General features: G+C 46.9%; 1 protein-coding gene across 1 annotated transcript; it reads right to left on the reverse strand.

The window, feature by feature from the left end:
* SNF8 (SNF8 subunit of ESCRT-II) lies at positions 1-19,709 on the reverse strand. The gene is made up of 8 exons (XM_040437276.1): positions 19,573-19,709; positions 15,928-15,978; positions 14,496-14,634; positions 13,513-13,617; positions 12,829-12,901; positions 6,336-6,477; positions 3,044-3,118; positions 1-179 (listed from the first exon to the last, which is right to left on the reverse strand). The coding sequence occupies exons 1-8, from the start codon at positions 19,624-19,626 to the stop codon at positions 42-44; spliced, it is 777 nt and encodes a 258-aa protein (XP_040293210.1). The 5' UTR covers positions 19,627-19,709; the 3' UTR covers positions 1-41.
* Positions 19,710-22,997: the final 3,288 nt, after the last annotated feature.

The raw sequence follows: 22,997 nt of genomic DNA on the forward strand, positions 1-22,997 counted from the left end.
GAGTCTGAGGTAGTGGAGATTTCTGTCATCAGTGACGGATGTCACGGAGCCCCCACCATGCTCTCATCTGGGGTGATCTGTTGACAATAAAGTTCAGAAAAGAGAGCTGGCAGCCAGTAGTGGGGCTCTTCTCCTGCTTGTGAGTCAATCCAGGCCAAGCCTTCCTTTAGTAAATGCTCCTGGAGGGGGAGACAAAGTAATCACTCAGCATCTCTCGTGCTTCTCGATTTTTATACGTGTTCAGTTACAATATTAATAACATGCAGCAGATGAGTTGCAGAAATTTCTGCAACTGTCTCTTTACGTACTGAAAGTGTAGCAACACATGCACAGTTTGCATCTGCAACGCTACTTGGAGCAACAGCGCAGGTGTGAGATGTCTGGCCCTGTGAAGGGGAGCCTCGCTGCTCAAGAAGTCTGAGGAATGAATCAATTCGCTCATCCCTAATCTGTGTGCTTGCACCAAAACAACTCGCTTCAGATGAATGGAACTGATTTTCAGTCGTAGAAACCTCTGCAACAACTATGCCGCATGCGCATTCATAAATGAATTAAGAACCTTCACAAGTCTGGCATGATATAACTTCTTCCCAGCTGCAACCACCCATTGGCACAGTGCCAATCAGTGCTATGAGCTTGATTGGTTTCTAAGCATACATTGGACAACAGCTGCATCTTCCATCCGATCCAATTAATGGCCACCAACCTTAGGGCTGATAAAGGGCTCAGCTGCTTGGCAGCGGACACACTGTATTCTCTATCTTTCTCCAGTATAAATCAGATTTTATAAAAACAATCTCTGCGATAATGAAGATCTCGTGTTCAGTGACAGCATTACTTATATGCAGATTTCATTCCGCATACGGCTACGGATTTCACTCATATAGCAATGGATGAAATCTGCAGCATATCCAGAACAAAACAATCACGCTGCAGATTAGAAATACACAGCATTCTTAGAATCCGTGAGGGTGGGGCACACGTGAGTCAGTTTTTTTCTGCCGGAGCCAGACGCAACTGATGTGTATGTGCACTTTGAGCACGGTCTGGCATCCGTTGCCTGACAGCACCAGACAGATAATAAAGCTGCATGCAGTGTTTTTCTGTCCAGAATTGTCTGACAACTTGTGCGCTGGGATACCATGAACGATCCCACAGAAAACTGTAGGATGAGACTTTCCAGAGGGAAATATATGGCTAACTATCTGTGACCTTGGCCTTTTAAGATGGCTTTAGATGGCCAGATAATCGTGAACGAACATTCCTGTGAACACTCGATCCCGACAAGCTGCCCGTCTAACGGTGAGCGAAACACTCGATCATCAGGTGAAACCGTTCCTTCAGGCACCTAAATTATCGTTTCTGGGTAACAGATCTTGGTGTCTAAACAGCGATCTACTTCCCAGAAACAATGCAGCTGTATGAGGACTAGCAATAGCAACCACTTGTTCTCATACTGTGGAGGTGATCTTTGCAGATCCAAGAAAAACATGGATACCGACCCATGTGTGTTCTGCAATTTACGGACCGCACATGGGTGGCACTATGATAGAAATGCAATTGCAAGACAAGAATAGGACATGCTCTATCTTTTTTGCGTGGCTGTGGAATGGAACAATGGATGTGGACAGCACACCGTGTGCTGTCCACATCATTTGCGGACCCATGCATATGGTCGTGAGCAGCTGACTGTCGGGAAGGAACGCTTCCTTCTTGACAATCTGCTGCTCATCGGACCGTCTAAATGCACCTTTACATTTGATTGTACTTTGGTGTGGATTTCACAGCTGAAAGTCTGCAACAAATATGCAATGTGTGGACTCATCTTAAGGCCTCTTTCACACGAGTGAGTATTCCGCGCGGGTGCAATGCGTGAGGTGAACGCATTGAATCCGGACCTATTCATTCCTTGGGGCTGTGCACACGAGCAGTGATTTTCACGCATCACTTGTGTGTTGCGTGAAAATCGCAGCATGTTCTATATTCTGCGCTTTTCACGCAATGCAGACCCCATAGAAGTGAATGGGGCTGCGTGAAAATTGCAAGCAAGTGCGGATGCGGTGCGATTTTCACACACGGTTGCTAGGAGACAATCGGGACCCGATCTTTATTATTTTCCCTTATAACATGGTTATAAGGTAAAATAATAGCATTCTGAATACAGAATGCATAGTACAATAGGGCTGGAGGGGATAAAAATTTTTTTAAAATTATTTAACTCTCCTTTAATCCTCTTGTTCGCGCAACCGGCATCTCTGTCGTCTTCTTTGAGGAATAGGACCTTTTGATGACATCACTACGCTCATCACATGGTCAGTCACATGATATTTTGCCATGGTGATGGATCATGTGACGGACCATGTGATGAGCGTAGTGACATCATCAAAGGTCCTTTTCCTGTGCACAGCAAAGATGAAGACAGAAGAGATGCCGGCTGCGCGAACAAGAGGGTTAAAGGAGAGTTTAATTATTTTTTTTAAAAAATTTAACCCCTCCAGCCCTATTGTACTATGCATTCTGTATTCAGAATGCTATTATTTTCCCTTAGAACCATGTTATAAGGGAAAATAATACAATCTACACAACACCGATCCCAAACCCGAACTTCTGTGAAGAAGTTCGGGTCTGGGTACCACATTCAGTTTTTTATCACGCGCGTGCAAAACGCATTGCACCCGCGCGATAAAAACTCAACAACGGAACGCAATCGCAGTCAAAACTGACTGCAATTGCGTACCTACTCGTGCGGGTTTGCTGCAACGCATCTGGACACGCTCGTGTGAAAGAGGCCTACAGCACCGCACTAAAGATTTGGCAGGGATTACACTGAGCTGGTCTTTATAACCCAACAGGATGATACACAGAAGGGTGGCATTCATCAGACCCCATAAGCATCCAATCAACTTCTCTGGGCAATATGGATTATTTGTGCAGTTTGTTAAATGTCTACACAATAGAAAGATAATGGACAATGCTACTTGTGTAGAGCAGTCACACTGCCCTATATATCTCAAGCTAACGATACAGAAGGGACATCACTTACCAGGACGTGTTTAGCTCTTTCCTTCTCCCAATTTAAACTTGACCTTATTTCACTGACTGTTACATAGCCCTTCTTCTGCAGAAGAAAAAGTCAAGTGATAAACACATTTAGCTATACAAATATTTTTGGGAATTCATCAAGTCCTGCATACTCCAGAATTCTGGCTTCAGAAAGTTGCTTTTGTGACTTTTTGGGTCTATCTGTGCAAACATTTAGCATTTTTACACCACTCCAGTTTTGAAAGGTGGGCATGGCTAGGTATGTTAATTAGTCGCACAAAAGTTTCCTGTTTAATGATGTATCAAACATGTGTGACATTTGATGAATTCGGTGCATATTACACCAACAGATTTAAAAAGTTCCCAATTCCTCCTCAACATTAAAATTGCAACACCAAGAAAGACAAGCCGTAAGGTTATGCAAATCAAAGAAGTAGCATTTGTCGCTAAGATCTGCAAATGATCACCTTTTCAAGCCTCTAGCTCCAATCTGGGGCATGTAGGAGAGGCATAAAAGCCAGATTGAAAGCAAAGTTTAGCCACATGAAATCACAAAAATCGGATCAAGTCGTGTGGGATGATTGTGCGATGCCTCCTGGTTCGTCGACGTGCCAGTTATCTCCACTTGTTGCAAACTGACAACGACAGAATCCTTGATCTGAGAGACTAGGGCTGCCACTATCGATTATTTTAGTAATCAAGTATTCTATCGATTAATCCAACGATTAGTCAAGTACTCTAATAAGAATTTTTTTTTATTAAAAGAACATTTTACTTTATGAAAAATCAACCCCCCCCCCCCCGTGCCATCAGTCCTCAGCACCATCAGCCCCTTCCATGCTATCAGCTCCCCCCTGTGCCATCAGCCCCTCTATGCCATGTCCCCCACTGCCATCAGCCCCTCCATGCCATCATGTTCCCCAGTGCCATCAGCCCCTACATACCATGTCCCCTACTGCCATCAGCCCCTCCATACCATCCTGTCCCCCAGTGCCATCAGCCCCTCCATGCCATCCTGTCCCCCAGTGCCATCAGCCCCTCCATGCCATGTCCCCTAGTGCCATCAGCCCCTCCATACAATCCTGTCCCCCAGTGCCATCAGCCCCTCCATGCCATCATGTCCCCCACTGCCATCAGCCCCACCATGTCATGTCCCCCAGTGCCATCAGCCCCTCCATACCATCCTGTCCCCCAGTGCCATCAGCCCCTCCATGCCATCAACCCCACCATGTCATGTCCCCCAGTGCCATCAGCCCCTCCATGTTCCCCCCTCCCTCTGTAATACTTACCTTTCCTGGCAGGGTGCGCAGCTCACTGATATGGAGTCCGCAGGAGAAGGACCGCAGCGTCTTCTTCTTCTTCTTCCCAAAATGCACTGGGACTTGACGTCACACAGCGTTAAGCAGCGCACACTGACGATGTGTGCACGCCAGGCCAAGGACAGTGCAGCGCAGTACCGACGGGAGACCACGGAGCGGTGAGTGATGGGTTTGACTTCACTCATGCTCCGTGGTCACATGATCAAAAAATTTTTTTTGTGTCGATTACATTGAGTAATCATTGCAGCCCTATGAGAGACCTTGGTTTAGGACTCGGCCGATCACTATGCACCTAGGCTTTGATGTCAGCACCGTTCAATGTTGTGTGTCCCGGTGGAAGAACAATGACGAACTGGAATGACAGCAAGAGGCGCACAGAGGAGAACCTCTGCAGACGGATCATCCGATTAGAAGAAAAGCGCATAGTGATCCATTCTGTACTGCAAATGAAATTGGATGTCACATCCCGAACCTAGGTTGACAGTGTCTACAGAAACCATCAGAAGGCATTTGCATGACAATGGGCTACGAGCCAGACGTCCAGCTATAGGTGGTTCATAGACCTCACACCACCACTCTCAAAGGCTATCATGGTGCACAGCAAGACGGCAACGGATGCAGGAATGAAGGTTTATCCTCTTCAGCCATGAGCCCTGCTTTTGTCTCACGCAATGATAGCCAAAGATTGGTCTTCACAAGGGACACACTGGTCCTGCTCCTGGGATAATGGTGTGGGGCGGCATAATGTACGGTAGCTACACAGCTACATCCATACATGCCTCAGTGTGTGGTGCTATAGTGTAGACCCATTCCCATTAGTGGTCAAGCCCTGCGGCATAAAAATGGGTGCCATCACTTTTTAGTTCGACTTTAATTCTAAGCTGCAAGGGGTTCCCCCACAAATAAATATCAATTTACTTGTTGGATGATGCAAAATGTATTTTTTTCAATTGGCATTAATTAAATGCTCCAGTGTGTAGACATTGCTATTACATGCTGCATCCAGATGTTTTTGTTGGATAACATTACATACAAAACCAAACATACAAGCTCAGAATTTTTTGTGGTGCATTTTTACCAGTCGCTGCATGCTTTGGTTGCGGGGATTTTTCAGGAGTTTTACCAAAGCCTGAAAAATGTGAAAAATACTAGAAAAACATTGTGTCACTAAAAAACCCAAAGTGCTGGTGTAGAAGAGGATCTGGGTGGTCTTAGGTGGACATTCTGAGATGTAACCAAAAGAATACCAGGGGATGCCATAACAAGCATGCAACAGCAATGTCTAAAAATAGGAGCTTTCTATAATTTTTTTGATGGTTTTGCCTGATCTGAAAGAGTAAAGTAATATTTATTTGTGGAACAACCCCTCTGGTGCTGAGATAATGTCTTTCATTACACTGTATCTAGTAACTGACTCCTATGTACATCATGGAATTGAAAACCCTTAAAGGGGTTTTCTAACTTTTTTATACTGAGAGGTCATCAGTATCTGAGCGGTGATCGGGACCCCCGGCGATCAGCTGTTCAACATCACGTTCACTGGACAAGTGGCCTAGGTGCAGCTCAGTCCTATTCAAGTGAATGGGGCTAAGCTGTGATACAAAGCACAGCCGTTTACAATGGACAGCAATGTGCTTGGTAAGTGGTGAGGACTAGAAGGCAATGACACTCACCAGTACACCGAGTTCTCCTCAAACATCTGATCAGCGAAGGTCTTGTGTGTCGGGCCTCTGCCTATCAGATACTGATGGCCTATCCTAAGGATAGGTCATCAGTATAAAAAAAGTCCGAAAACACTTTTAATTATCTTAAACGTCTACAACCACCACCACAGATCTGAGGAGTGTATTCAAAAATAACAGTGAGGTACAAGAGGAGTTTAAATTCACTTCCTCAGTCTTATATCCACAGACCCAGATGTAAACCGCCACCAACTGCTGCCTGACCAGCAAATAGAGACATCATCTTACTGACCTCTGCCAGCTGTAAAACCACCGTGTGATCCATGTTCAGTTCAGCTGGAACTGACTGCACCAGGTAACTTCCGCCAACCGGGATGATACCAAAACCACTGCCGAGGACTTTTAATTTTTTAATTGCTCTGATAATATCATCCCTAAAAGAAGAAATGAGTTTGGTGAAATGTGCAAAAGACGAAGAAGAAGATGTAATGACACCATCCACAAAGAGTGTCCATGGATATACAATAAAGTCAAACACCAATGCAAATACATAGAACTTTGTAAAGGGTAAAAATGGAAAAAGTACAACACAATTCGATTATTGACCCAGCACAGCGACGCTTTGACTCTACTAAGTCTTTCTCTTTTTTGGATTAACCATGGAAGGGTGTGATTGTTTTCTCCCACTCATATATATCACCTATTGATCATTTGCATTTTCAGAAAACCGACATGGAGACATCTTCAATAACATACTTCTTGAGGTGACTGGTAAATGTATTTTCTCGCCCATATTCATTGGGGGACACAGGAACCATGGATATAGCTATGTCCTCTAGGAGGCGTTGACACTAGTAAAAGCTGTTAGCTCCTCCCCTGGCAGCTATACCCCCTCCAGCCTGGAGAGAGAGCTTCCGTTTTTTCTAGTGTCAATAGGAGGCAAGACCTCCTAAAGATTTTTTATTTTAGTTTATTTTTTTCCCTTCTTTTTCAGATGGGAAAACAGTGGACACCTCGCCTCCCTGTTCTCCCGGGGTCGAGTTGCGCCAGTGCCAGTCACCCGCACTGCTGCCTCCCCCACAGAAGACAAGGTGGACCAGGGCAGCCTCGCTCCCCTGCATCCCGCCAGCCAAGGGGTCACCCATCCAAGCCCCCTTTTCCAGCGTCCTGCCACTACGGTGTCAGTAGCTGAAGGGGTGACAGTAATACAGAGGTTAACAAGGCGCAGGACTTCAATAGCCCAGCACCCTGCAGCCATTCCCTTCTTCCCCCTCTGGCAGTTTTTATTCATTGCCTAGCAGGACGGCCCATAGGGGGTTAATATAGGTGGAACCACCTGGCAGGCATTTTTCTATGGCGGGAGTCCGAGCGGAGGGGCACATAAACGGCCGGACAGTCTCCGCCAGTGCTGTGCTCTCAATGCAGTGGATGCGGAGCGATCCACTAATCGAACTATGGACCTTACCGCCATGACCAGAGTTCCGGAGCGGACGCCGAGCGCGCCGCTCCGGAAGGGGTTAAACAGCATCAGGAACAACTCGACCGTGCACCGCATGGTGTTCCGGCCGCCATATTTTTTGGCACGGCCCGCAGGGTGGAGCCTTCGTCCGTTGCCGGGCGGGCTCATATCGCGGTGCTTGGTCCCTCTGCGGTCCGGCATATCTGGGGAGAGATAGAGTTCTAAGGGGGCGTGCCACTCCCAGTGAAATGTTCCTCATGTGGAGTAATTAACCCTTCCTCTTGTCATTGAGGCAGTCATCTTAGTTTAAAAAAAAAATAAAAGAGATGTGCGTCCATACGGCCCCCTCCACACCCCTCATTACCGCAAGACCACCCTGTCTGTGCGGTACCACACTGGGCCCGTGTCCTATCTCGGATCAGGAGCACCTCTCATAGTTCCCAATCCGCCCTGCCGTTTGGTTGATAATTCTCCTCCTCTGCAAATCCCGTGGAGGACAGCTGATATTCCCAATCCACCATCCGGGTCATTTGGTTGATAATTCCACCTGCGCATTTAGTGCTGGACCTCTGAAGGATTCCAATCCATCCTCTGTGGGCGTTGATGATTCTCACCTCCGCATTAGGGTCCATTCACACGTCCGTTTTTTCTTTCCTGATCTGTTCCGTTTTTTCTGGAACAGATCTGGACCCATTCATTTTCAATGGGTCCTGGAAAAAAACGGACAGCACAATGTTTCCGTTCCTGGAAATTACATAAAATTTTTTTTTTTATTTTTTTTTAAAGAAATCCTAACAACTTTATTTGCTTATTGAAATTTATACATGTTTCCGTTTTTTGCGGATCCGCAAAAAACGGATGACATACGGATGACATACGGAAACATTTTCCGTTCCTGGAAATTACATTTAAATTTTTTTTTATTTTTTAAAGAAATCCTAACAACTTTATTTGCTTATTGAAATTTATACATGTTTCCGTTTTTTGCGGATCCGCAAAAAACGGATGACATACGGAAACATTTTCAGGAACAACGGATCCGCAAAAAACGGACAGAAAATCGGATTATAGAAAAATACTGACGTGTAAATGTAGCCTTACAGTGAGAGCCTCTGGAATTCCCAATTCACCCTTCTGGGTCGTTTGGTTGATAATTCTCCACCTGCAAAATTCAGTAGAGGACCTCTGACATTCCCAATCCACCCTCCGTGGTCGTTTGGTTGATAATTCTGCGCCTGCGCAATTCAATAGCGGGGTAGTTTGGTTGATAATTCTCCACCAGCTCATTCAGTAAGGAACCTCTGACTTCCCAATCGCCCCTCTTGGGTCGTTTGGTTGATAATTTCCCACCTGCGTAATCCAGTAGGGGTCCGCTGGGACTCCCAGTCCACCCTCTGGGGTCATTTGGTTGATAATTCTTCGCCGGCGCCATTCAATTAAGGACCTCTGACCTTCCCATCCACCCTCCCGGGTCGTTTGGGGGATAATTCTCCACCTATGCAGTCCACCTCCGGAGTCGCTTGATTGATACTGCACCTCCTGCGAATTCCGGAAGACGGACCTCTACAAGCTCCCATCCCACCCGCTGGGTAGTTTGGTTGATAAGTCCCCTAGATTCTGAGGAGTAGACCTACGCGCGAGCGGAACACAGCGCATCTTTTCTCCTCGCAACCTCACCCTTCCTCCCTGTGTTACGCTCAGACACACCCTCCCTCACTGGGGAGGGTCCGTCCGGAGAGGAGAGGAAGGGGGGAGACAATCACCAATCAGACACTGACATGAGTCCGAAGCAATCTTCTGAGATTGTGTCTAAGCTGGCCAGTAGTACTTGTCATATGCATTAACCCTTCCTTAGGTGGAGTAATTGCACTACTTCGCGATACAGCACCTGCCTTATACATTATCCCCTGCCATAGGCGGACTAAGTACAATGACATGGGGTTCGGGACCTGCCATATGCAAATCCATTCATGGCGCGATGACATTATCACTGGTTACAATGTGGGCTGTATGCATTACCCCCGTACTTAGGTGCAACTATTGCACTCCCACGTGGTACAGGACTCGCCATATGCACTAGTTCTCGCCGTGGGCATTCGCCCCCCTTCATAGGTGGGGTATTCTCCCTACGACTGGCTAGTACTTGCCGTAGCTTACACCTTCCTTAGGTAGCTAATTGCACTACCATTGAATACGGTTCCGACTGTCGCACTATCCTTCCATAGGCGGAGTGTTGTACATCACCGTGCTTCTGTTGCATTACCCCCTTCCGCAAGTGATCCAATAGCGTGGAATAACTAAACATCTTCGGATGCTGCAATTCTGCAGCACCACGGTTCTAGGTGCCTTCGCTTATTTCCAAGGGGGGCGTGGCAACAGTCGGTACTCGCAGGTGCCTGACACTCTTACCTTGGTGCTATATGGGTGCCACCAGTGGACACGGTGGCTATTCCTTCCTTTGGTGCTGGTTTCGCGCATGATTATAACATCCTCTGTCTTCTCAGTGGGTTCCTAGCATCACTTTATGTCCTAGAGACCCCCCATCTCCATGGGCCTCCGTTGTTCCAGTCGGTCACGGTTTTGTCCGCATCAATACGTAGTGCATACACCATTGCACATATATGGGAAGTACGTTCCAGCGAGTCGAGTGTTTTCGTATTCTCTATCCACCACTCCCCCTTCCCTGGGAAAGTGGTTATGCTATCACTCAGGTTTAGCTCCTACAGCTTGTTCTACTCCACAGGTGCAGCTTTTCTAATGCTCGAGTTTGTGGTCGTTCCAGTGGGACATCCCCCTCAGGTAGGGGTCCTACCCTGGCGCTAGCTTGGCAGTTGCACCTGTTCTGCGTCCTTCCAGGTAGAGTTTTAAGGTTAGCTCTACTTAACTGGGGCAGTATGGTACGTGGCTTCTACAGATAGTCTCAGGCCTCCCCCTCAGTTTTGCGCTTACTGGGCAAGCGCTGGCTACTACTGTGGGAGAGGTGTTGCTCACAGCTCTGCATAGCTCTTTCGTCAGGCGGTGGACTCTTAACACGGAATTCGGTGGCCTCTGCGGGGGTATGGGGCTAGCAATACAGTGAGACTCCCCTTGCCTGGCTTCCTCCTTAGGCAGAGTTTTTTTGCACAGCCCCTTAATCCTTGGCTACTTCTGTATAGCGCTGGTCTCAGACGGGGAATGGGCTTAAACCTAGCCTATTCTTCTCCTGTCTTTTCCTCCTCTGCCTCAAGGTTCATAGCCATTCCACATGCCTTGGTAGTTCCTACGTTGCTACTTTCCCTCATCTGCATTTGCACAGGGTATTAGTTTGGTGGCCTTTCATTCCAGGCACGATCCGGTCCGACTGGTGGGCTGTGGCGCCCTCCACATTCCTTCTCCTACAGGGACTCTTCCATTAGTCTGGGTGTGCTAACGGTATCTACACGAAAGCTTCCCACCTTTCTCTCCAGAGCCAGAGTTCCGGAAGCATGCGGCGTGGACGCCCTGATTCTCCTTGGTGGGAGTTCTCCCGCCTTACGTGTTTCTTCTCCTCCTTCCCAGGGTTCTACGGAGGATCCGGATGGAGGACATTCCGACAAATCCTAGGTCACTCCGGGTTGACCCCGTCGCGCATGGTATGCTGACCTCGTTCTCCTTCCTGGAGACGTCCCTTGGTCACTGCCACTCAGAGACGACCTTCTTTCGATGACGGCGTGGCTATTAAAACCTCCATTCTGACGTGGAGAGGCTTTTCAGCGGATGTCTTCCGCACTATGATTCAGGACAGAAAGTCTGCATCGCCCAGGATCTATTATCGGACCTGGAGGTCCTTCCTGGGCTTCTGTGAAAGCCGGGACATCCCCTCCTTTCCTGTTTTTTCGCTCCCCACGGTCCTATCCTTCTACATTCAGGGTTGGACCTTGGTTTAGCCTTAGTTCCTTGATGGGTCAGGTGTTGGCGCTTCTGTCCTGGGGCAGCTGCCAGGGTACTCTGGTTTCCCGGGTGCCCATGGGGACCTTCCTTCTGGGAGGGGCACATACGGTTCCTCTGTACCGTCCTTACAGCCTTGGGTCTGTATGTAGTTCTCTCAGCCTTCCAGTCTTCTCCACTTGAACCCTTGCGGGAGTTCTTACTCCGGCTCCTGTCCTAGAAGGAAGTTTTTCTTGTGGCTATCACATCCATCAGGTGGGTGTCTAAGTTGGGTGTGCTCTCTTGCAAGATCCCCTTCCTGGTTCTTCTCAATGATACAGCAGTTCTCCGGCCCATTCCTTCTTCTCCTGAAGGTGGTCTCTGACTTCCATATCAATGACGAAATTGTCCCTCCATTTACTGTCCCTTCCTTCGCACCCTACGGAAGGGAGTTACATTATGGACGTTGTCAGAGCTCTACTCATTGTTAGCAGCCTCCAGTCCCTCTCGGCGTACGGACCCCCTTTTCTCTCCAGGAGGTCCTCGCTAGGGATTGGCGGCCTCCAATGGGCGATTGCACGTTGGATCGGTCTGCAAGTGCTGACGCATACCGCGCCCGGAGCAGGGTTCCACCTTTAGAAGTCACGGCTCGCTCTCCCAATGCAGTGAGCGCTTCTTGGGCTAGGCGGAATCGCGCTTCGGCTGCACAGTTGTGTAAGGCGGTTCCGGTCCTCCTTACACATGTTCACAAGAAATTACCAGGTGCATACTTATGCATCAACGGTCGCTGCGTGGGTCGCAGGTCTCGCAGGAGACAGTTCTTAGATACCTGCAGGGACGCTTGCTTCCATGGGTCTGTGGCTTTTTCCCTCCCTGTGGACTGCTTTCGGACGTCCCACGGTTCCTGTGTCCCCCAATGAATATGGGCGAGAAAAGGAGATTTTTGTATAACTTACCAGTAAAATCTCTTTCTCGCTCTTCATTGGGGGACACAGCACCCACCCAATATTGTTGTCCGGCCACAGTTGTAGCTGTTGCTGGTTTGGACCCCATTGGGTCCTTTGACATGGTTGGTTTTCCACGTGTTTTCTCTTTAGTTGGCTTGCTTCTCCTACGGCTTGTACACAAACTGAAGCTCTCTCTCCAGGCTGGAGGGGGTATAGCTGCCAGGGGAGGAGCTAACAGCTTTTACTAGTGTCAATGCCTCCTAGAGGACATAGCTATACCCACGGTTCCTGTGTCCCCCAATGAAGAGCGAGAAAGAGATTTTACTGGTAAGGGATACAAAAATCTCCTTATTAACCCAAAAAGGGTTATAGCTCAGGGTCTTTGCCAAATATTACAATATATTCCATGATCAGAAACCATTTAGTGTAACAAATACAGATATAATATAAAAGTCCATTCCCCAATGACCCCGCTGCACATAATGGCTACTCACTGACTGACATCCTGAGCCAGCTTCCCTCTTCCCTTCAAAACTTGCTGGTGGAGCTCAGCCAGGGTTATCAGACCTAGGAACAAATAATTAGAAGTTACAGGGAGGAATGTGCTGTGTATGACAGGCCACACACAGTCTGCAAAGCCCATCTGTAAGTGGAACATAGTAAGAAACAGAAGCAGATCTCAATTTTCCGATATTCTGGAAAGTTAGAATTTTACATTGGGGGTTTCTGAGCTGAGACCCTAAATATGTCCATGAAAAGGGGTCACAGCTCATGGCTCTGGTGACAGCGATGTGTAGGTGCAGTGCATGAGACCACTGCAGCCAATCACTGTGCAACCAATAAGATTGCCGATTTCATTTTCGTAGGAATCTTTGAAAAATAAATCCTGGAATCTGATTGGTTGCTCAGGACAGCTTTTCCATTTCTCCACTGATTTTATAAAAGTGCCCTCAGTTTTTCCCTGTCGGAGGGAAATAGGACTATGATCGCTTCATTTTTATATGAGGAGACTCCAGTAGCAGCTGTATGTGTTACAGTATGATATTAAAAATATATATAATGGAGCACACATTTGTCTGATCACCCAGGAGGGGGATAACGGACTAGACAAGTCTAGTCCCTGTAGCATCACCCCCACCCTCAGCCATAAGCATGCGCGGCCCCCGCCTAACACTTACCTCCATTCTGATGCTTTAGAGCCAGACAGACTTCTACTATCTGGACACCAAGCTCATAGTAGAAATCTCCGACACCCAGCATTTCTGACCAGAAGCCTTTACCAGCTGGAAAACAATACACAGCGGTCACTCAAACCGTTCTAGAATATGAGGATTTCTAAACTATATTATCAATGATAATCCAACGACAAGACTTGGGTGTAGGGCTGCAACCAGTACTTGAGTAAATTGAGTAACAAAATCCTCGATGCAAATTTTTTGCATCAAGGATTCGTTTGTGTCATGTGACCACAGAGCGTGAGTGAAGCATTTGCTATTACTCACCATTCCGTGGTCACCCGCCGGCCCGCACCCTCCTCTTGACATACACACATCAGGACATTAAGCACGCACTATGACCTAATGCCATCTGACATCAGGAGGACAGTGTACCGCGCAAAGAAGAAGATGGAAGATCTGTGGAGTGTTGGCGGCGCCCCTACAGGAAAGGTAAGTATTTGACTGATGGCTAGGATCAGAGATGGTGGCACTGGGGAGCTGAGGGCACGGAGGACTGATGGAATGGGAGGAGCTGAGGGCACGGAGGAGTGATGGAATAGGGGGCTGATGGCACAGAGGACTGATGGCATGGGAGGAGCTGATGGCATGGGGGGCTGATGGCAGAGGACTGGTGGCACTGGGGGAAGCTGATGGCACTGGGGAATCTGATGGCACGGGGGGGGAAATGATGGCATGGGCGGGACTGATAGCGCTGAGGACTGATGGCACGGGGTTCTGATGAGTTTTTATAAAGGAAAACTTTATTTTAATTAGTTTTTTTTCTTATTTGAGTACTCGATTAATTGCTGGATTAATCAATAGAATAAAATAATTGATAGCTGCAGTTCTACTTGGGTGATAGAAGTCTGACATGATATATCTCTTACTACAACAGACCTAAACCCCATGTTGTGTAAATGACTGAAAGGACAGCTAGAACTTACAGGCCAGAGGGTCCACTCCAATCGTCGCGCACATATCTTGAAACTGAACCCGGAACTGGGGGTTCTTCCGAATTTCCTGTTTGTGTTTACTGGCAAATTCTTCTAGATTTGTCTTGAACATTTCTAGCTGCTTAGACATCTACAATAATGAGAGGAACAATGAGAGGAATAATGAGTGATTCACAGCCAGCCATTAACAGGATCTGACCTACCTTTATCAGTACAGACATTGGTGGCATATCACTAGGACAAGGGTCAGCAACCTCTGGCACTCCAGCTGTTGTAAAACTACAACTCCCAGCTCGCTCCATTCACTTCTATGGGAGTGCCAAGAGCAGCCAAGCAAGTGTGCATGCTGGGAGTGGCTGTTTCACCACAGATGGAGTGCCGGAGGTTGCTGATACAAGTACTAGGATATAAATGACCCATTGATGAGAGTTCAAATGAAGTGACCGCCACCAATTGCTAGAATGGGGTAAAAAAAAAAGTAGTGCACTGCTTGTGTTTTTCAAGCCCGCATAGTACACATTGGGGGACATTTGTCAAAAATGGCACAAAGTAATACTGGCTTAGTTAACTGTAGCAACCAATCAGATTCCACATTTTATTTTTCAGAGTTCTTTAGGAAAATGAAAGGTGGACTCTGATTAGTTACTATGGGCAACTAAGTCTGTTTTCCTTTGCACCAGTTTTGATAAATCTCCCCCACTGACTGCAGAGATCGGACCCTCACCAACTGAACATTAATGGAATATCTTGGAAATTCTCTGTCAGAAGTGACACCATATCGTCTGCTGCCTACTACCGCTAGATATAGATACAAAGAAAAGTGTACCCTCATCCAAAAAAAGAAAGTAGGACCGTGAGCCTGAATTCTTACGCTGGGTTCACACCTGAGCGTTTTACAGCGCGTTCCTACGCGCTGTAAAACGCTCAACAGGCAAGAACAAATGATTCCCTATGGGAATGGTTCTCACCTGAGCGTTTTACAGCGCGTACGAACGCGCTGTAAAACGCCCTACGCCCCAAGAAGTACAGGAGCTTCTTTGGGGCGTATGGTCGCGCGTTCCCGTACATAGACTTCCGGGAACGCGCGACAATGGGCGTTTGCTTGTTTCAGAGCCGCGTATGTGAGACGCCCGATAAAATCGTGCATACGGAGCGCAACAAGGTACGCTCACGTGTGAACCCAGCATTAGGTATAGGTGCAGTAACAGGGCAGTCTCTATCTCGTCTCCCTCACAAAATTGTGGTCCAGATTTCTCCTCCGTTCTGTTCATGGCATCAGAAGCAGTTACCTCCTGTCAGCCATATCAGCTTTCATGGGGAAAATATATCGCAATCACCAGTGAAACCCCTGGTAATGCTACGACAGCAATGCAGACCCTCCTGACTTCTCTGCATGTCCAGCAATAGAAGAGTGCGGAGTCACCTGTACAAGCTGGTCCTCTGCCAAGACAGTCCCTCGTTCCTTGTACTTGGCCTGGAAAGAGTGGAGAGCTTATTAGAATTTTATACAATGCATTTTTCTTCCAACTAAATGGAAAAGATCATCTATCACCAGAATGCTGTTCTAGGTGTATGGCTCAATTACAGGGGTTATCCCATGACTAATGTAAAAAAAGAAAATCAGACATCACATAGTACATGCAAATCTCTTTCTAACTAATCTAGAACCAGCCCTGTACCTCACATGGATCCAGAGATCTCCCCAATCATTGTTCTGCTAGATTTATATCAAGTTCACAGCTCAAGGGGCGTGTCCTTTCTGCTGCAGCTAAGAGGGCGTGTCCATGCTCATCCTATCACAGCTCAGGAGGCAGTTGAAGGATGAAACTGAGCATGTGCGGCCATCTCAGTAAGCGGGTCAAAGAAATAAGAAAAAACAAACAGCAGGTGGCGCTATACAGATACATTTTATTGAATAACTCAGTGGCTATGCTGAATTTTTAATTACATGCAATTACAAAAGTATTCAGATCCAGGAGCTGGTTTAAAAATTGTACAACATTTTTCATGGGACAACCCCTTTAAATTAGAAAGCTATAAGCATGTATGTTTGCTGCCATAAGGAGAGATAAAAGAGATCTCCCAGGGAACAAATAATACAGTAATATGCCTCATGCACACGACCATATCTGTTTTGCGACCTGCATATCACAGATTCGCAATATGGATGTGGTCCGTATGCCATTAGCATTTTTTTTTTTTGCGAACCCTCTGACTTTAATGTATCGGTGGTCCACGTTTTGCAGATGTATCCTATCTTTTTGCAGAACAGATATACGGATGCAGAAAGCACACAGATGATCCGTGTCCTTTCCGCATCATGTGTCCATTCTACAAAAGTATATAATATGTCCTATACTTGGCAGCACAATGCCACTTAAGTCAATGGGTCCACCAAAAACGTGGATGCAACATGGACAGTATCCATATTTTGTGGATCCACAATACACAGACCGAAAAACACACAAAGTTGTGTGCATGACGCCTTAGATGCATGGCCAGCTTTAGACTGTGATGCTCCTAAATTTCATCTGTGTATCTTAAGGGGGGATTCATCATTGTAGGTGTATTTGATTTTAGTTGTTAGATCAGAGGTGCCATGTGGCCGTGCGCCAAATTTATGAAAACGTTGCACAGTAATAATAAATGTAGTGCAAGTGCAATGTATGTTGTGACTTGTTTGTGATTTCTAGAGTGCAGGGCTTGATAAATTCCCCCCTATGTACGTAGGCAATTTAGAGACAGCAGTCACAAGCCATCGCCGGAACTCCTCTCTACCCAAAACGCCTTTCAAGGAGCTGCTCCCTCTAAGCCAGTGTTTCCCAACCAGCGTGCCTCCAGCTATTGCAAAACTACACCTCCCAGCATGCCCGCACAGCCTTTGGCTGTGCGGGCATGCTGGGAGGTGTAGTTTTGCAACAGCTGGAGGCACACTGGTTGGGAAACACTGGTCTAAGCAAATTAAAGGGGATGTCTCACTTCAGCAAATAGCATTTATCAAGTAGAGAAAGTTAATACATGGCAGTAACTAATGTATTGTGATTGTCCATATTGCCTCCTTTGCTGGCTTGATTCATTTTTCAATAACATTATACACTGCTCGTTTCCATGGTTACGACCACCCTGTATACCATCATCGGTGGCCGTGCTAGCACACTATAGAAAAAAAGCACCAGCCTACGTGCGCTCCCATGGTCCCGGCCAACAGAGAGGTCGGCACTTTTTCCCATAGTGTGCAAGCATAACCTCCACTGGTCGGTTGCAGGGCGGTCGTAACCATGCAGACGAGCAGTCTATAATGTGATGAAAAAATTAATCCAGCCAGCAAAGGAGGCAATATGGGTAATCACAATACATTAGTAAGTGCCTTGTTTTAACCTTTTCCACATGATAAATGCCACAACCCCTTTAAGTGTCTCAGACCATGTGGCTTCATTAGTAGCATGTTCGTATACAAGGTGCAGTAGATGCAGCCAAATGGGCCTGCTCCATAATCAGGAAGCCCAATCTGGTGTGCATTTTTGTGGTGATTCCAAACGAGTAAATCGGTTAGGCGTCCTAAAGGGGTTGTTCAAGAATTGGGCTGTGTGAACATCCGGTTTGACATCGCTGCAGCAGAGACCGGATCCCATTGCACCAGGTTACCATTTGTCAAGATGTAAGGGGAGACGGTCACCACCACGGCCAGTGATTGGCTGTGGCAATGTCAAACCGGACGTTGACATTGAGGGAGTGCAGCGGAGCATTGCAGGCCTGACGGAGAAGGAGTGGGGAGCCAGCACCAGGAAGCAGGTAAGTAATCTTCTCTCTAGACCAGGCATCCTCAAACTGCGGCCCTCCAGCTGTTTCAAAACTACAACTCCCAGCATGCCCGAACAACCTACAGGTATCAGCCTACAGCAGGGCATTGTGGGAGTTGTAGTTTTACAACAGCTGGAGGGCCGCAGTTTGAGGATGCCTGATTTAGAGATCCAGTAGAGATAGTGAGTGAGAGTATGTGTTTGGTGTGGTGTGGGAGCTAGGGTTTCTTGCACAACTCCTTCAAATAGAAAAATGGTGCCATACTTACCTCTTTTTCCAGTGCTGTTCCATGCCAGCACTGTCCAGTCCTCCAGCCGCTACTTGTTTAAAGACTGCATCAGTGTCATGCAAGTATATGCCATGTGATTGCTGCAACCAATCACTGTCCTCAGTTGTAGGCTGCTGAAGACAGTGGCTGGCTGCAGTGGTCACATGTAAGTCACCAGTGCAGTCTGCAAACAAGCAGTGGCAATGTTGGGGGAAATGGTGGCAGAGAAAGAGAGAAGTATATCATCACTTATTATACCATTCAGGGGCTTCTCGGAGATTTTTAATTATCTGAGACAATGACATTAGTAATGCACTTTTCTCACAGAGACTCAAAGTCGTGTGGCCGGGACGACTCCCTGGGAAGTCAGTGGCTGCCCCAACACACAACCACCCCAGGGTCAATTTCATAGGGAGCCAGTTTGCCTATTTGTATACTTTTGGAGTGTGGGAGGAAACAGACGCATACACGGGGAGAACATACAAACTCCATGCAGATTGGAACCCTGCGCTGCAAGGCACCAGTCTTCTTTCATCCCCTAAACGCTAATGGAAAGGTCACACGTCTGTGATGGTTTCCACTGGCTGAAACCTAAGACTCATAATAATGCATTAACTAAAGTGATACAGAAACAGAATCCGCACACAGTGGGGATCTCCAGCTGCTGGGAAACTACAACTCCCAGGATGCACCCCGCAGGGTTGTAGATTTGCAACAACTAGAGAGGGACCAGGTCCAATCACATAACAGAAGCTGACTGGTTGCTATGGGTAACAGTACTACTCCCCGGCAGCCATTTTGAACAAGTATTGCCCATGACGTGTCTGGTGACGTCACGGTACGGAAAGCACTAGGTGTACAGGATAGTCACCACTGGCATTTACAGTACAGTCTTGTCAGCTCTGCACTGGGGAACACCGGGCACAATACGAGCCTGCCTCATGTCTACACATTTACAAGCTGGGAGCCCACGACCCGGTTAACCCCAAGTCCGTTCACCTCCGCCAGCTTCTTCTTGGCTATCGCCCCCGCTCCCACCCCTCTCCGGTGCATGATTGCGGCTCACAGCTTCACTTCCGGGAGTGACTAGAATGGAGTTTCTCCTGGTGGGTATGACGTCACAGGAAGAGGAGGAGACCCGTGGTCTAGTGGGCGGGGCCTCCCAGATTACAGAGGAAACACGTTGGTGAGGTGAGCGGTCGTCTTCTGTTATTTACATGGGGCAGAAGGCTGGATGGGAGATGTTCGTTACATGGGACTGTATGTTGGAAGGGCTGAAAGGGGATTAGCTATGTTATTTACATGGGACTGTAGGTTGGAGAGGGCTGGACAGAGGGGAGTGATGTTATTTACCTGGCACTGTACATTGGAGGGGAGGGATGTTCTGCAGAATGGGACTCTATGTTGAAGGGGCTTAAAGGAGATTAGCTATGTTATTTACATGGGACTGTATGTTGGTTAGGACTGGATGGAGCGGAGTGATGTTATTTACGTTGGACTGCACGTTGAAGGGGAGTCAGATTTTCCAGATCGATATAAAGCTGTGTTCATAGGGATGCTGATGATTGTGTGACTTTTTTCTCTGTTAATCTTTTTTCCTCCCCAGCCTATGAACGCTCAATGTTACAGCGCCCCCGGCTGGCCAAGCACTTGGAGACGTGGTCGTGACCCTGATGAGCCCCTGACATGTACACTGAACAGCAGCCGCAGCCTCCCTCCCTGTTGTTTTAATGGCAATTTACAAAGTGGCTTCAGTTTATTGAAGGGCATCTGTTACCACGATCTTGGACCACTCATGTACAGTCGTGGCCAAAAGTTTTGATAATTACATAAATATTGGAAATTGGAAAAGTTGATGCTTAAGTTTTTATAATAGCAATTTGCATATACTCCAGAATGTTATGAAGAGTGATCGGATGAATTGCATAGTCCTTCTTTGCCATGAAAATTAACTCAATCCCAAAAAAACCTTTCCACTGCATTTCATTGCTGTCATTAAAGGACCTGCTGAGATCATTTCAGTAATCGTCTTGTTAACTCAGGTGAGAATGTTGACGAGCACAAGGCTGGAGATCATTATGTCAGGCTGATTGGGTTAAAATGGCAGACTTGACATGTTAAAAGGAGGGTGATGCTTGAAATCATTGTTCTTCCATTGTTAACCATGGTGACCTGCAAAGAAACGCGTGCAGCCATCATTGCGTTACATAAAAATGGCTTCACAGGCAAGGATATTGTGGCTACTAAGATTGCACCTCTTTCAACAATTTATAGGATCATCAAGAACTTCAAGGAAAGAGGTTCAATTCTTGTTAAGAAGGCTTCAGGGCGTCCAAGAAAGTCCAGCAAGCGCCAGGATCGTCTCCTAAAGAGCATTCAGCTGCAGGATCGGAGTGCCACCAGTGCAGAGCTTGCTCAGGAATGGCAGCAGGCAGGTGTGAGCGCATCTGCACGCACAGTGAGGCGAAGACTTTTGGAAGATGGCCTGGTGTCAAGAAGGGCAGCAAAGAAGCCACTTCTCTCCAAAAAAACCATCAGGGACAGATTGATCTTCTGCAGAAAGTATGGTGAATGGACTGCTGAGGACTGGGGCAAAGTCATATTCTCCGATGAAGCCTCTTTCCGATTGTTTGGGGCATCTGGAAAAAGGCTTGTCCAGAGAAGAAAAGGTGAGCGCTACCATCAGTCCTGTGTCATGCCAACAGTAAAGCATCCTGAGACCATTCATGTGTGGGGTTGCTTCTCATCCAAGGGAGTGGGCTCACTCACAATTTTGCCCAAAAACACAGCCATGAATGAAGAATGGTACCAAAACACCCTCCAACAGCAACTTCTTCCAACAATCCAACAACAGTTTGGTGAAGAACAATGCATTTTCCAGCACGATGGAGCACTGTGTCATAAGGCAAAAGTGATAACTAAGTGGCTCGGGGACCAAAACGTTGACATTTTGGGTCTATGGCCTGGAAACTCCCCAGATCTTAATCCCATTGAGAACTTGTGGTCAATCCTCAAGAGGCAGGTGGACAAACAAAAACCCACTACTTATGACAAACTCCAAGAAGTGGTTATGAAAGAATGGGTTGCTATCAGTCAGGAATTGGCCCAGAAGTTGATTGAGAGCATGCCCAGTCGAATTGCAGAGGTCCTGAAAAAGAAGGGCCAACACTGCAAATACTGACTCTTTGCATAAGGCCTCTTTCACACTACAGTATGTCGATTTCAGTGTTTTGCGTTCCGTTTTTCACGGATCCGTTTCTCCGTTTTTTGTGTTTCCGTTTCGGTTCCGTTTTTTCGTTCCGTTTTTCCGTATGGCATATACAGTATAAAGTAATTACATTGAGAAAATTGGGCTGGGCATAACATTTTCAATAGATGGTTCCGCAAAAAACAGAACGGATACGGAAGACATACGGATGCATTTCCGTATGTGTTCAGTTTTTTTTGCGGACCCATTGACTTTAATGGAGCCACGGAACGTGATTTGCGGCCAAATATAGGACATGTTCTATCTTTCAACGGAACGGAAACGGAATGCATACTGAGTACATTCCGTTTTTTTTGCGGAACCATTGAAATGAATGGTTTCGTATACAGAACGCAAAAAACGGCCTGCAAAACGGAAAAAAAAAACGGTATTGTGAAAGAGGCTTAAATGTCATGTAATTGTCGATAAAAGCCTTTGAAACGTATGAAGTGCGTGTAATTATATTTCACTACATCACAGAAACAACTGAGACAAAGATCTAAAAGCAGTTTAGCAGCAAACTTTGTGAAAACTAATATTTGTGTCATTCTCAAAACTTTTGGCCACGACTGTACACTGAACAGCAGCCGCAGCCTCCCTCCCTGTTGTTTTAATGGCAATTTACAAAGTGGCTTCAGTTTGTTGAAGGGCATCTGTCACCACGATCTTGGACCACTCATGTAGAACTGCAGATAAGTGCTGCCCCCTGTACCTGTCAGCACTCGGAAGTCCAGACTGTGTATTTCAGCACAGCTTTGAGCGCTGACATTGGGGTAATAGGGAGCATTAGAGAGAAAAAAGGGCGATCTGGAGTATTTATCTGTGGCACTACTTATATAGTATTCCACAGAATAGTCCAGGATTGTGCTGACAGAATCCCTTTAAAGCAGGCATAATGCCCAGTAGGGTTGATCATGGTGAATTAAATGAGCCTTCTATTATTGCAGTCTGATAGACAGCAGCATTACTGTTATTCTTATTCAAATGAGGTGTTCAGGGCACTGCGGTAGGGGGCTGGCCTAGCTCCTCGGAGCACCATTTAACCTCTTACCCCAACGCTATTCCCCTGCTGGCCTAACTGACAGGGCCAAGCTGTGATGCAAAGAAAGTGCGGTCGGCACGTAGCAGGGTCAGTCCCAATATTTTGTAAAATACAAGAAGACCCAGCACTCGCTTT

This window comes from Bufo bufo, chromosome 6, assembly GCF_905171765.1.
Source record: "Bufo bufo chromosome 6, aBufBuf1.1, whole genome shotgun sequence".
NCBI classification, from domain to species: Eukaryota; Metazoa; Chordata; class Amphibia; order Anura; family Bufonidae; genus Bufo; species Bufo bufo.

What these genes read in the sequence shown, in the direction of transcription:
- SNF8 (XM_040437276.1), bottom strand. Translation starts at nt 19,626, where the DNA reads ATGCACCGGAGAGGGGTGGGAGCGGGGGCGATAGCCAAGAAGAAGCTG. An exon ending in CCAAGAAGAAGCTGGCGGAG is followed by an intron (nt 15,979 to 19,572) that starts GTGAACGGACTT and finishes CACTCTTTCCAG; the next exon opens with GCCAAGTACAAGGAACGAGG. An exon ending in TCTAAAGCATCAGAATGGAG is followed by an intron (nt 12,902 to 13,512) that starts GTAAGTGTTAGG and finishes ATTTGTTCCTAG; the next exon opens with GTCTGATAACCCTGGCTGAG.